The following is a 16,071-nucleotide window of genomic DNA, read 5'->3' on the forward strand; positions in this document are numbered from 1 at the left end:
CTGGTTGAGACTAACATTTGAATTGGTGGACTCAGTTCTTCCCATTGTGGGTGGGCATCATCCAGTCCATTGAAGGCCTGAATAGAACAAAAGGTGGAGGAAGAAGGAATTCACCCTTTTTCCCCTGCCTAACTGCTTGAGCTGGGACACCTCATCTCATCTTCTCCTGCCCTCGGACTGGGATGTACATCATTTGCTCCTCTTGCTCTCAGGCCTTCAAACTCAGACTGAATTACGCTACTGGCTTTCCTGGATTTCCATCTTGCAGACAGCAGGTCATGGGACTTCTCATCCTCCATAATCATGTGAGCCAGTTCCTCCTAATAAACCTATCTCTGTCTCTATCTCTATCTCTGTCTCTATCTCTCTTTTCTCTCTCTGTATATAATCCTATTGGTTCTGTGTCCTCTGGAGAACCCTGAGTAACACAGCACCTCAGGTTTTGGATTTGGTATAGACTATGACCAATTCTGATAATGAAATTTCTATAAAGGTAAACATCTCTGTGGAAGTTTTCATCTTTTTGGAATGGGAATAATCCATCTTCTTTTTGATCCTGTGGACTCCTATTTCCTAAAAGAATACTATGCCAATTTTAATTAATTTTGAAGTGAATGTTTCATTTTGAAAATTGGATCAGCGTATCTGATGATGTTTACTGGCCACATTAATGGAAGTCTGTTTCAGGAGATGGAATGATTATGAGACAGGCTTAGGCAACAGAATTTCTTTGGCTTCAAGAGGTTGGTATCGAGTTCTGGGATGTATGGGTAGGATGGAACCAGGAGCAGATCAGAGGTCGTTCTTGGCAGGTGACTTTGGAGGAGTTAGGTGTCTGCTCTGGATCTCAATTTACACATATGTGAAATGAAAGTGGAGTATTAGATTATCTCTAAGGTTTCATCCAGTACTAAAATTTAATAGGTCTTCTTTGGAATAACAAAAGTTACCTTGCAAGTAACCCAGTGCTTTGCATGTTGCTCAATAATGGCAGTGATGAAGTAATGAATACTTGGATCATTATTCTTGAAAACTAGTTATTCTTGAAAACTACAAATAGGAGGGCCCCTTTATCTTCTCCGATGAGAGGCTACTTGGTCAGTATTTACAACTTGGTGGCAAGGGGGAAGTGTAGATAGGGAGGGAGTCTGCAGAGTTTCTTACTTGAGCTGACTATCTTCACAATATTGTATCTTTTCAGGGTGAGTGCCATAGAGGGTTTTGTTGACTGCAAATGTAGTTGTAGGGTGTATTATAGACAGATTGGTGGAATTAGCAGGGAGCAGAAGAGGGCAGAATTACACAGAAAATTCTCTGGAGTTATATAGCATCCATTATTTCCTAAGGGGACTCCTTCAAGGTTCCATTTTGGGCCAATTATTTTCCATTTGCCCCTGAAGATCTTACACAAATCCCTTGTCCTATTCTACTTTCTGCCCAGGAGGGATGACATATGGATTCCATCAACAAGCTCCTGACCTCTAGCTTCTAGCTAGGTCTGGTCAGGATATGAGGGAGGGAGAAAAATGAAATCAAGGTATTTATTCCTGATATCCCACCCTTTGAGGTCAGCTTGAGCTGTCCATGTCCTTTGACATGTTGTTACTTCTTCTCTGAAGGCAATAGTCACTCACAAGTCTCTCTTCTTCTGGGTCCTGGTAACTGTTCCCTTCCTGCTCTCATCAGGTCTAGGGGTGGTGATTTCTCTGCTGCTGTGAGTCCCAAGTTCCTTCACTATCCCTGTGGTTTACCTGTGTAATTAGTTCCTTTTTAAATTAACCCTCTTAGAATTACTTTGAGTGTGCTCTGTTTCCTGCTGGAACCATGACTAATAGCTATACCATTCTACAAATGGAGAATGGAAATGAAATGGCAGCTGGTGCCAGATCGCCACACATCTTATCATGCAGCCCTCCATCACAGCCCTCTGGAGCATCTTAATTGTGCCCTCTGTCACCTTTTCATTTTCTTCCTCAACAGTTGGCTTCTTCAGTGGCCTCATGGACCAAGCAGGGAATAAGGCTATAGCCAATTCAAAACCAAGCCGCAAATGCTCAATTCCTTCTCCTACCCTTCCCAGTATTCTACTCCAGCTCTTCTTGGCACTGTAGACTATGAGATTCTCAATCAAAGGCAGAGATTTTGTCTTGGTCTTCTTTTTGTTCCTAGAGCCTGGAACATAATACATGTGAAACATCTGCTTATGTAATGAATACATGGAAGATGGAATTAAGGAAATGTCTATTTATTAAGCCCTGTTTCCAGGCAGCCCAGGGGTGCTCTGCTTCTCTCCCTTCCTTGAGGATGCTCATTGCTTTTCTTGCCTCCTTGCACAGCAATGCTGCTCTGTTCTGACCAGTCATGTGCTTTTGTAAATGGCTTTTGTTTTTTTTTCTATAACAGCTTTAATGAGATATAATTCACATGCCATACAATTCACCCATTTAATATGTACAATTCAGTGTTTTTAGTATATTCACAGAATTGTGCAACCATCACCACATTCAATTTTAGAACATTTAATTACCCCCCCAGGCCTTATACCCATTAGTGGTTACCCCTCCCCCACCAAACTTTCGTACATCTCCTCTTGCCCTCATCTTCTGGCAACCACTAATCTATGGATTTGCCTATGCTGGACATTTCATATAAATGAAATTGTACAGTATGTGGTCCTTTGTGAGTGGCTTCTTTCACTTTGCACACTGATTTCAAGCTTCATTCGAGTTGTAGCATGTATTAGTACTTCATTCATTTTTGTTACATCTAAATTTATTCTACTATATGGATACACCACATTTTATTTATCCATTCATCAACTGGTGGGCAGTAGAATTGTTTCCTCTGAATTCTGGTAGGTGTTTGACAACTAGCAATCTGGGAAAAAAAGTTCTTCTTCATAGCATTTGTTGATTTCCTTGGTGTAAATACCCCCATCATGGCTGATTGCAAGCTACATGATGTCACTGAACATGGAGTTGGAAAGAGATGCTAAAACAGGCTCTTGTGAGCCCCTATAAGCCAGCTCCAGCATACCGCTCTGACCATCTTTACTGATGGGTCACCCAAGTTACCAGAGATGTGGCCACACACTATTACTTTAGGATAATAATAATGATAATAAAAGTAATACAACAGGGAACATTTATTGAGCACTTTATGTGTACCAGGCACTGTGCTAAGCTGTTTTTTCTCATTTAATTCTTGATCACAACTCATCTCCTTAGCAGCCTGCAGCTCCAAACTACCAATATTCTGTGCTTGGTTCAATGTCTCCTAGCTGGTCCCCTTACTGTTTCTTAAGTACTCCAAACACATTACATCTCACAACTTCAGCACATTTCCTCTAACTGTTACACTCTTTTCCACAGATATTAACATAGCTCATTCCCTCATTTCTACCAGATCTCCGCTCAGGTATTCCCTCCTCAGAAAGGCCTTTCTACCACCTCATCATTTTATTTAATACTTTGCCAAGTTTTGTTTTTCTTCATAGCACTTATCACTGGCATTCTCTTATTCTGTATACAGTTGACCCTTGAACAAAGTAGGAGTTAGGGGTGCCGACCCCTGCAAAGTTGAAAATCCGCCTATAACTTATAGTTGGCTCTCTGTATCAGTGGTTCTGCATTCATGGATTCAACCAACCCCGGATCATGTAGTACTGTAGTATTTGCTGCTGAAAAATATCCATGTATTAGGGGACCTGCAGTTCAAACCCCTGTTGTTCAAGGGTCAGCTGTATTTACTTTATTTGTTTACTGGCTGTCTCCCCACCACACTGTAAGCTCCGTGAAGGCAGAATCTTTTGTTCACAGTTGCATTGCCAGTGCCAAGACCATGCCCTTAATCACACTACTAAGCTGGGAAATTTGGAATTTTCAAACAAGTGCCTCTCTTCTCCCTCTCTGCTCCTCCTGCTGCTGTCAAAGGAATGTTTAGAGAACATTATGCCCCAGTCCCTGCATCTCTGTTACTGGCCCGAATCCCAGTAGAGCTAGGGCTCAACTGACACAGGTGGGAGACAATCCAGTGATGTGGCCGAGCGTGCACCTCACTCTGGGGCCAGTCTCAGTGGACCCACATCCCAGCTCTGGCAGCAGCTCACTGTGTGCGCTGGGTAGGTTACTCAGAGTTTCCTATGTTTAAAACAGGATAATAAGAGTCCCTACCTCATAAATCTGTTGTGAGGATTAAATTAACATGTTAATTTAAAGTGATCAACACATAGCAAGTGTTCAATACACCTTGGTGAGGACATCGTCTGGAGTAAGCTTTACTTACTGCATAAGTCACCTGTGTGTCCTGCCACATGGAAGCCCCATAAAACTCGCTACCTGCCTCCTCTGCAGCTTTTCTATTACCCTCGTCACTGGCATTCTTTTTTTTTTTTTTGTAAATGCAGTTTATTTATTTAAATTAATCAATTATTGTTTATTTTTGGCTGCACTGGGTCTTTGTTGCCGTGCGTGGGCTTTCTCTAGTTGCGGTGAGCGGGGGCTACTCTTCGTTGCGGTATTCGGGCTTCTCATTGTGGTGTCTTTTGTTGCGGAGCACGGGCTCTAGGCACGCGGGCTTCAGTAGTTGTGGCACACAGGCTCAGTAGTTGTGGCTCACGGGCTCTAGAGTGCAGCCTCAGTAGTTGTGGCGCATGGACTTAGTTGCTCTGCGGCATGTGGGATCTTCCCCAACCGAACCTGTGTCCCCTTCATTGGCAGGTGGATTCTTAACCACTGCACCACCAGGGAAGTCCCGTCACTGGCGTTCTGTAAGAGCACTTCTAGATTGTCCTGCTGTCCCAGGGAACTGGATGGTTCTCCATCTGCTTTTGTTTCTCACAAAAGAGGAGACCCTTGGGCTTCAAGAAAGTGTGATCAGCCTGCTTCTCTTTCCTGGCAAATCACCTAAGCTTAGCCACTAAGTTGGAAAAGGCCTAAGGGAAACCTGGTTATTCTTAGCCTAACTAGCTGAGACTTGCCAGATCTGGAGCATCCCTAGGGCTTGGGAAAGAAAAGCTCCCACAGAGGAGAATCTTTACCCACAGCCCTAAGATATTGAAAGTAAAGGAAGCCAGACTGAGTGAAGAAAGAAAGAGATGGCAAGTCATTCATGAAAAGAAGAGTAACCACCCCGTATGCAGGACTGGCTTGGAAGGAAGCCCTGAGGCCCTCAAGTCCACTTTACTATGTGCTCCTGCTAGGCAGGGTCCCTAATCCAAGGACCTGTGTTTTACACCCTCCTTCCATGTACCATCCTCCCGTCCCCAACTCCAGGACCATGAATTTGGTTCAAGTCATGAATTGCTCAGATGAGGAACTTCATTTAGTAATTTTCATAAATCTAGTTCTGTTAACTATTTACTGAACGCCCACAAGGAGCTGGGCAGTATTAGTAGGCAGTCCCAGGAATCCTAGGAGCCAAGAATCCACAGTCACATCCCAGAAAAATAATACCCCTGTCTCTCAGCATCATTATTTCCTCCGAGTCAGCTTCTGGGTCTGATCCATGCACAACACAAACACTTCCTAGTACCTGGGCTCCCGCGGGGCCTCTGTGAAACGCTGGAGGATTAAGGGGCGGGGAATAGGGAGGGCTGTGGAGGTAAGGAAGGAAGGAGGGGGAAGCAGTAAAGTGCGTCTCCCCCTCTAATCGTGTTCCGATCAGGAGTCGGCCGTGTTCCCAGGCGCCGATTCCGGCCGGCAGTCCAGAGACTGTTCCAGGAACCGCCTGGCATCCTGGCCGCGGACTTCGGCTGGTCTGGCGCTCGCGTCTCCCTCCTCCCACCTCTCTCCTCCTCTCTGCGGGATCCATGCCTCACTCAGGGGCGTGTCCTGCCCTACCTCCCTTTCACAGTGGTCCACTCATCCTGTTACAGCGACAGCGGTGGCGGCGGCGGCGGCAGCCAGAGCAAGAGCAGCGGTAGCTCGGGGTTTTCAGAACGAGCGGCAGCAGCTCTGTGGGGGCACCTGTGCGGCGCAGAAGTAGAAGGACCGGGGGTGGGGTTCGTGCCAGCCGCTGAGCCCGAACGGAGGGGCGCTTCCCAGGATTCCACTTAGGATTTCACTGCTCCGCAGAATCTCGGCCCGGAGCTGGGAATACCGGTGGGGTGTCATGTGCAGGGCCGGCTAGACGGCTGGGGCAGGGAAACATTTGGTCCAAGTGTAGAGAGGCAGAGAAAGCTGTGTCTGGGACCATGACAGCCTCCCGCCTGGACTTTGGGGAGGTGGAAACTTTTCTGGACAGGCACCCAGAGTTGTTTGAAGATTACTTGATGCGGAAGGGAAAGCAGGAGATGGTGGAGAAGTGGCTGCAGAGACACAGTCAAAGTCAGGGGGCTTTAGTGGCTGGCACAAGCGGCGTGGCTCACGGCGGTGGCAGAGGTAGTAGCAGCAGTGTTGGTGATGGCACCGGACCAAATGTCTCTGCTAGCAGCCAGCACACTCCGGGTGGTGGGGACTCAGGTGGGGTTCCCCTGAATCCCAGCTGGGCCAGTGGCAGCCGCAACGATGGGAGCCTGCAGCGGAGAGCTTCTCAGAAAGAGCTAAGGAAGAGTTTTGCCCGCTCCAAGGCCATCCACGTGAATAGGACCTACGATGAACAAGTGACCTCCCGGGCCCAGGAGCCCCTGAGCAGTGTGCGGCGGAGGGCACTTCTCCGGAAGGCCAGCTCCCTGCCCCCCACCACTGCTCACATTCTCAGTGCACTGCTGGAATCGCGGGTGAATGTGCCTCAGTACCCCCCTACCGCCATGGACTACAAGTGCCACCTCAAAAAGCATAATGAGCGTCAGTTCTTCCTGGAACTGGTCAAGGATATCTCCAATGACCTTGACCTTACTAGTCTGAGCTACAAGATCCTCATCTTTGTCTGTCTCATGGTGGACGCTGACCGCTGCTCTCTCTTCCTGGTGGAAGGGGCAGCTGCTGGCAAGAAGAGCTTGGTCTCCAAATTCTTTGACGTGCACGCAGGAACCCCACTGCTGCCCTGCAGCTGCACAGAAAACTCAAATGAGGTGCAGGTCCCCTGGGGCAAAGGCATCATTGGCTATGTCGGGGAGCATGGAGAGACAGTCAACATTCCTGATGCCTACCAGGTAGGACTTTGCATTGTCCCCTTCCAGAGCCCCATTGGTCTGGGAAGCAAACCTTCTGTTACCCTTTGGCATCCAGGAACACATTAATGTAGACTCTTTACAATATGAATTTTGCTATTTAAATTCCTTCTGAGTTTAGACTAGTTAGAATGTTATTATACTACCTTTGATCTAATGGTCTTTTCCTAACACACAGTGGCTTGTGGAATATTCATATATCACAGGGGCTACGTTTTGTACCCAATAATACCTCGTGTTTCTCTGTCAAGATACCTTGTCTTTAAGAATATCACAGAATGGTTTTAGAATGCATTTGTTAGGTGCTAGAAAAAGATGTCTACTCCAAAATTCCAGTGTTAGTCTGAAGAAAATGGGCATGTTGGTGTCTCTGATGTCATTTTGGGACCGTAATGCATTTCATTCTCATTCAAGATTGGGGAGAGATCATGAGTTCCAAGGTAAGGAAGACGAGGAAAAGAGGAGGAAAGTCAGGGGAAGAATGGGCCTCTGACCCATTTATGCCTTTTTAGCATCTATTTTTTAACTGTTTCTGTTGTTGAGCTGAGAGAGGCTGGACAAATTGAGGGGTTATTTAGGCTTGAATCCAGCATTATCTGCAGTCAGCTTTTGACAGGACTGAGCAAGTAGGTTTTTAGTTTGTGAAACAAACAAAAAATGGATAATTTTCTAGCTATTCCAAAGGCAATGAGCAGGGTGAACATGCTAGTTTCAGGGGGAAAAGGAAACCCAACATGCTGTCGTCTGCCTTTAATTTTCACAGTGATTTGAACTTGCTATTAGATCCCGAATCTGAAAGCCAGTCTGTTCTAATTTCTTCAGTATCTATTCACTGAGCATAATGAAACTGGATGCCACTTTCTATGGGACTTCTTTCGTGTTCATAATAGTGGAAGGTTCTTATCCTTGGTCATGCAAGTTTTGTAGTCATTTGATGAGCTCTTCTTCCAGTTGTCTAATAAAGCTGCATGTTTCTCTAGAGTTTGTTGCTATTGCTCAGAATAGCAAAAGTGGTGGGAAGGACACTAAAGGTAAAATTTTCTCTATTTCATCTGAAAGTTGGCAATATTATGTAGAAAATTGACGAGCTTGTACTGAAACCAAGTTTCATGTTTTTGTGAGATGTCTATCAATATAACGCTTTAATATTAAGGAATGCCTATCAAAATACCATTTTATTTACTTTTTTATTTATTAGATGCATTATTCACTATCTCCTTCCTAAAGACTTTGATATGTTTAGGACAAGCAAGCAGTGAGTGATCTTTAATAAGTGTCTATTTCTGTATAACCCTAGAAAGCCATGGGAAGAAATAAAAGCATTTAATAATTGATATGTTGAAGATTCTTTAAAAAGTTGAACAATCACAAATTCTTCTCTTTCTCATTATTTCCACATCCTTATTGTGTACTTGGGCTAAAAAAAATCCCTTCCTAGTAGAATGGCTTGTTATAGCCCAGAATTGCACTCTTTTCTCTTTATTGCCCTTACTTTTCTTATTCTTCCCCAACTGATTTTCTCCATTTCTATAGCTTTTGTTTCTTATTCCCCTCTGTCAGCTCCTAACTTTTATTTAATACTGTTCATATACTGTCGTTTCTTCAAGAGCATAATTCTCAGCTTCCTCAGCAGTTAACTTGTCTTCCTGCTTCCTAGAATTGCGGCTAGAGGTGTTACCACAGGCATAGAAAATCAGGTTTTCAGCTGCTGATGTTTCTTCAGGGCCCTACTCTACTCTGAAGACAGAGGGTAAAGGAAAGTTGCCTTTTAATATTTGGGAGCTGACTTTGGGAATGGAGAGTTCTTCTTTTATCCCCCCAGGGTAGTAATGATGGCTGTAAAGACTAGGTTGTTGGGAGGACTGGCAAAAGGCAGGGAGGGGAAGTGTGTTATAGAGTTGAAGATCTTGGTTCAGTCTTTGTCTTCATTTTGATCTGCTTAGAAAGTTTCTCTTTTCTTTCTCCATTATCTTCTACCATATATGTCTGTATTTTTAACCTGGTGTGTTTTTCTTCATTTTTACTTCACTACTTTTCTTCAATAAAATTACTTTTTTTTCTTTATTATGGTACACCAGTCACCATTACTGTGACCCTGGGAAAATTTCTTGATCTCTGAGTCTCAATTTACTCATATGCAAAATTGGAATAATAACACCTCTGTGGTCAAGATTATTGTTTTGAAAATAAAATGAGATATATTGCATTAAAGCCCCCAAAACAGTACCTGGCACACTTTAATTATTCAAGAAATGGTAACAGTTTATGATGACCATGGTGATATCTAGTTTGCTAGTATTCTCTTTCTTTCTCTTTGTCTAATTTTCCATTTTTTTTCTCCTTATCTGGGGCTGAGATATGAACTCAGCACATCCTGACCAGCCTTATCTTTCCCTAAGCAATACTCCACCCTTAAGTTAAATATTTTAGAACCAACTTTACATTCAAGGAATATAGAAATAGCTACTCTTCCACCTTCTGCTTAAGATTCCTCTAAATGTGATTGATAATACTTGACCATATACTATCCTATCAAAAGTTCTACATTTTGTTCCTTTTAGAACTCATGCAATATAAAACTTTTTATAGAGTTGTATTAATGTTGCATCCTTCCCAAGTTCTAGTGTTTTCCCTTCTCCTCTCCATTTCCTGCTGTTATAGATTTCTCTTAATGAAAATTGATGACCTTCCAAATGCATGTTCTTTTATCACAATATTGTTGTAATTCTGAGAGTATACATAAACATCTTGAAGTTTCCATGTAAAAATGTAACCATCCTCCCTGATTCTTTATTAACTACTATATTTTTAAGGTGTTTCTTGCTCAGGATCAACTAGTGTGCTTTTTTTTCTTCAGGAGATGAACTTTGAAGAACTTATCACATAGAGTTTAAAAATTTAATTATTTGATAAATAAGATTGATGATCCTCTTAGAGGTTCAGAATATGGGTGAGAGAAAGGCATTGAAAACACTTACAAAATTATAATAAACATGGCATCCCGAAGTCAAGAGTAGACTAATGAACTACTAAAGTCGAATAAAAGTTTTGACAACAAAAAAACCTTCACAGTTTATTTCATTATTTTTCATCACTTTCCTCAATTAGTCCTAAAAATCAGACTTGAAATTAGGAGACAAATAAAGAATTGCAAGTGAAAAAAAATTTATTCTACGTATCCAGTATCATAGTGACTGCAATCTACCTTTTTTCCCTGTTATAAGTTATTAAACAACCCACTTTAATATAGTAATGAAAAAATAGCCCTCAAGAGGTTGAAAATAAGAGCACTCAAGTAACAGGTGTTCTCTTTGAGGTTATTCTAAGCATTCAGAATACAGAACTTTAAACATTAATAAAAAGTGTGAGATGATATTTTTGTTAGCGTTGATAATGATGATACAGGTGTTTGATGGGCTTTTGGTTTGAAAAGCAGCCAGGATGTTTTGTTAGGTGAGCTGAGAGGAGGAAAGGGGATGACGCAGAAGGGTTATGTAGGTGTGCCAGGCTTTCAGAAAGCCTGATCTATTTGCACAACAGATTCATTTATTCATCATTTCCAACAAACATACACTATACATTGAGTGCCCATTATACCTAAGCCCCGGGTAGGGGCCCTATGGGTGTACAAAACTAAGAGGACATGCTTCTTGCCTTCTAGGTACTTCCAAGTTCTTCCAAGTACAAGGTTTTGTACTGTTCACAAACAACTAATGTCAAGCTGTACTATTGATAAATTGATAAATAAATGACACAAACTAAGTGGCATTAGTCACAGAGGAAAATGGAGTCACATTGTGACTTGGATCATTATAGAAGACTTCATGGAGGAGGTGTCAGTCAAGCTGGGAAGAGAGTTAGGTTTCACTGTTGGAGATAGCTGTGGAGTAGGGGAAGGCATCCAGGTACAGCAAAATGGCTTTAGCAGAAACACAATAATGAGCAACCCAAAATATGTATAGGGGATAATGAGTGGTTTAATTTGGCCAAAGTATTGCATATGCTATAGAATGGGTATGCAAAAATAGGATGGGGGCAAAAGAAGAAAGAACCTTGAGTACCTGACTAAAGAATTCGAGCTTCACTAACAGTAAGCCACAGGGAGCCCTTGAGAACCTTTTAGCATGGTCAGAGTGGGGTTTTGGGTAACCTGGTGGCAGTGGCTAAATGGATTGAACAAGGGGAGACTCAAAGCTGTGAAAATAATTAGGACTCTATTATGATGGACTGGTGGAGCCAGATGAACTACTGAACTAAAGCACGAACAGTAGGAATAGATAGCAGAGGACAGATGGGGTTGTCCTGCAGGTGTGAATTTGGGCAAGGAGGGAGGGAAGTCAGTGATGACTCAGAGATTCTACACCTGAGAAATATGGAGAAGGGTAAAGACATCGTTAAAAATAGTTCTTCCTATTTTGGATGAGTAGAGATTCTAAGTAGAGCCAGCTACATAATTTGTGGAGCTCAGTGAAAAATGATTAAGCAGGAGCCTGGCTGGAGGTGGAGAAGTCAATTTTCCCTTCCCAAGGTTCTGCTCCTCCAACCCACAGCAGATGTGTGACCCCCAAGTGATTTTAACCTCCATGCTGAGAAATTCTCAGTACCTGGATTGGGTGTGAGTGAGAGGCCCTTGCTGAGTTGCCTGCTGAATGTGCCATAGTGCTGCGAGCTCTGGGTGGGGATGACCACAGCCTTGCTCCTCTTCATGACGGCATGGGGCATGCGCCTGACCCTCCCCCCACTCCCACCCAGGCCCCAGCCAGGAGCAGAGGGCAATGGCAGATCAGTTGGGCCTCACTCTCAACAGTTTTGACCTGCTTGTGGCTCCTGGTCTTAGGAAAGGGCTGACAAGGGGGTAGGCTGGGTGGGGCCCAGGGTACCAGGGAGCAGGAATCCATGGCCAAGAACCAGTCCTGGGCAGGCAGTGGGAGGGGAGACTGAGTGTGAGCCAAGGCTCCAAGCTCTGGACTCATACACTATTGTTCTGTTGGACTTCATTTACAAAGCACAAGTTCAAAGATAAAATTATTGAGAATTTCACACAGCACAGCATTAAACCTCAAGCAGGGAGAGCCTGTGCGACTGCCCTGGTCACATGCCCAAGAAGCCGGCCCTGATTCTGAGTCATAGTGAGTCTTAGGTGGAAAAGTTCAATTTTATTCCAGCGTAGTATCTACTGCTTTCGCATGGCCTCAGCTCCATTCTAATTAAATTCCGTGCCATTTTCAATGGCTGGATAGTGCTTTTCTATTTCTGTGTTTTTCATCCTTTCTGCCAGGACTCCTCTTTCTCCATCTTTGTTCATTCAGATCTTGCTCTGCCTTCTCATGATATAAGAAAGGAGAGCTGATTGCTTCTCTTTGAAAAGAAGAGATGAAAAACCAAACAAAAAATTATACTGGGAGTTATATTTAAGAATGCATTGCACTGGGACTTCCCTGGTGGTGCAGTGGTTAAGAATCCACCTGCCAATGCAGGGGACACGGGTTTGATCCCTGGTCCGGGAGGATCCCACATGCCACAGAGCAGCAAGACCCGTGAGCCACAACTGCTGGACCTGTGCTCTGGAGGCCGTGAGCCACAACTACTGAGCCCATGTGCCTGGAGCCCGTGCCCACACACTGCAACGAAGACCCAATGCAGCCAAAATAAATAAATTTATATATAAAAAAGAATGCATTGTACTATACTGCTATTATATATAAAATATTAATGTAATGACATTTAATAACTTATTTTCACTGAACTTCATTTTTAATTTTATTTTAGAATGATTTCCATTGAAATAAATATATTTAAAAGTGTTTGGTCTCAGAAGGGATTAATTTCATGTATGTAGAAGATTCAGTGGTGAATATGCTTATTCCCTGATAAGCCAGCGATGACCGACATGGGTCTATAGTCCTGTGATTGAATTGCTGAGATTTGCTTAAAAGGCAGATGTTGCTTCCACTCCAACACTAGAATTACAAAGGAGTTTCATGAAATCTCATTTCAACTTTGCACATAGTGTTTTAAAAATTCCCTCAAGCCCACAACCGTGTTCACTAGTCCAGAACCTGAATCGATTTTGTGTTTGAAGCAGGAAACATTTGCTGTTTCAGCCCCTCTTCCTGACAGACACATGATCATAAGAAACACAGTGACAAATTGCATTTGCTGCTTTGAACATGAGGATAGATTATAGAAAAGTACAGTTCCTACAGAATCATGGGGAGGTAATTTAAGGTTAACTCAATTTTTTCCCAGCCCATAATCTAAATGTTTACTAATCTGACCAATTTATTTTGGTTCCTGAGGTTTGGGTCACCCATTTATTTACAAGGCTGGCTTAATTTAGAAGTTAGTGTTTCATGTTTCGTATAGTGTTGAAGAGTCATATGAAGCTTTCCTCTGAAATAGTTTTGAGTTGTTTTATGGAAAGTCAACAAGATCCTTGAGGTCCACTACTTGGTACTTTAGTCACTTATTTTAAGGGTAGTTTGCATTTAACCACATTGTTTTGGAAAGTGGAATTTGAATCACAGAAACAGTTTAGTCATAAAAGAGTGGGTTGGATTTCTAATATTTTAGGAGAAACTTGGGTTTCCGATCATTCACAGGCATTCAGGCTAAATTTATTTGTTTATTTATTTATTTTTAGGATTAAAATAGTAAAGATGTTTTCCTGGCATAAAAAATGTGTATTTTCTATAATTCCAAGAGTTTCTTGTTAATTGGTTGTTTCAGCGGCTGAACAGTGGTTTCACATATTAATGATAAATTCTGTTTTCTTTCCTAAAACATAGCTTTAGGCTGTTGCAAATTTAGTTCAAAAGATCTTTTTCACCTGAGTGAAAAAAATGAGGAACCTTTGAGATACCTCTTTAGGGTATCAAGTTTTAAAAAATGTAAACATGATAGAAGGGAAATGGAAGCTCCACTGTTGATTAACAATAACTCTATTTATGGAGCACTAACTACGAGCCTGGAATTAGCTCTTCAGCAAGCATTGCCTCTTTTAATCCTCTCAACAGTCCCCATAGGTAGCTTATTCCCACCCCCATTTTACAGAAGGAGAAACTAAGGCTTGGGAGGTTAAGTAATTTGCTCAAAGTCACTCAGCTGGTAAGTGAGGGAGCTGGGATTCAAGCTGAGGTCTTCGGATTGCAGAACCTTCATGCCCGACCACTCTTGTTGTGACCTCTGCTGACCATTAACTATTGGGTGTACAAATCCTCTCATCCCTTAAAGCCCATCTTCATGAAACTCTTGGTGATCCTCGCCACATCCCACGTAAACTGGATATAATCTCTCCCTCTTGTGAACTTCTGTAATGCTTTAAATATACTCCTTTCTATTTTCTTAATATTATAAGTATTTGGGTATATAAATGACTACTTGACTATGAACTCAAGGTCATGACTTCTCATTTTTCACTGCACCATAGGGCTTAATGCAAGGTTTTCTATTCAATTGAGTAAAATTACCACTGATACCTCCTTATGTGGTCAGTTCAACCACCTCTAAGCAGAAATTTCAGCCTATTCAGCCAATATAGCTAATATTATTCAGCTAATATAGACAGTTAAACCAGGAAATTCATTTCATGAACACATCTTTTAATTATTTGGACGTTATTTTATAAATTTTTAAAAATAGAACTTATAAAGCCCGGATAACTGGTGAATTATCTGAACTGCTTTTCTGCATTAATTGATCTTTCTTTTAAAAATTTATTGATTTTATTTATTTATTTTTGGCTGCGTTGAGTCTTTGTTGCTGCACGCTGGCTTTCTCTTGTTGTGGTGAGCGGGGACTACTCTTTGTTGCGGTGCGCAGGCTTCTCATTGCGGTGGCTTCTCTTGTTGCGGAGCATGGACTCTAGACGTGCAGGCTTCAGTAGTTGTAGCGCACGGGCTTAGTTGCTCCACGGCATGTGGGATCTTCCCGGACCAGGGCTCAAACCCGCGTACCCTGCATTGGCAGGTGGATTCTCAACCACCGTGCCACCAGGGAAGCCCTGCATTAATTGATCTTTATGTTAATTGCTGGACCCTCATCTCCTCATCCCTTCCATTGTTTTCCTGTTTGTTTTTTTCTTTTACTCCATTTCATGTGGAGACCATATTATAGAGAAAGTAGGCTGTTGCTGACCAAATGGTAACTAGCAACAGCCCACTGCCAGCTTCTTCTAGGCAAAAGTATTGGATGAAGCATGACTGTTCCAGCTAACTGAAATTTCTAGTTTTCTCATGACTACTTCATTCATACAGTATAACTTACTGAAGGTAAAACCCCTTCCAGCATTAGGCCTTGAAGATGTTAGGATTTTTTCTTTGAAAATATTTTCAGATATGGGAGATTATATTGACCAACCGTATACTTATTTATAATGGGCTTATGAAGTCCTATTATTATATTGACCAACCTTTCAGGAACATTGAATTTTCAGGTTTATTGATTACATATCTTATGTTTCATATACGCCCAAAAAGTCTCATAAAAATTGTAACTTCTGAGATGGTTGCCTTTACATCCTACTCTTTCCAAGATGTAATTATTAGATATGCATTGAGCATGTCCAAGTGAGAGCATCTCTATCCTTTCTGATCCGTATAGTAATCAAATTTGGCTGTTGGCTACACCTCCTCCTCAGCCCACCTCCCAGAAGAAATAATAAGGTATTTAAGGGTAAACAGTGTAGCTAGTCTTGCTATGTAGAAATTAACTGCCACTCCTAGATCTGAAGAGGAGAGTGCAACTACCAGAGCCTCTCTCTCAGAGGTTCTGAGAGAGAGTTACAGCAGTGGGAGAGCCAGAGCTGTGGCCCTGGGAGAGAGGAACTCAGACACTGGCAAACCATGACCTGGACGAGAGAGCCGGGGAAACATTACTCTCCTCACACCCTCTATCTCCTGCCAGCGCCACTCATTGGTTGAACCCAGCCTTGCTTGAGGCCAAGAGGGCAAAGGGAGCCC

General features: G+C 42.6%; 1 protein-coding gene across 1 annotated transcript in view; it reads left to right on the forward strand.

Moving 5' to 3' along the window:
* Positions 1–6,193: 6,193 nt before the first annotated feature.
* The window catches only part of PDE11A (phosphodiesterase 11A), a 420,012-nt gene continuing 410,134 nt past the window's right edge, over positions 6,194–16,071 (forward strand). The window contains exon 1 of the mRNA XM_030851036.2: positions 6,194–7,093. Coding sequence (XP_030706896.2) covers positions 6,194–7,093 — 900 coding nt within the window. The remainder of the gene's footprint in view (positions 7,094–16,071) is intronic.

Source organism: Globicephala melas, chromosome 7 (genome assembly GCF_963455315.2).
Source record: "Globicephala melas chromosome 7, mGloMel1.2, whole genome shotgun sequence".
Taxonomy (NCBI): Eukaryota; Metazoa; Chordata; class Mammalia; order Artiodactyla; family Delphinidae; genus Globicephala; species Globicephala melas.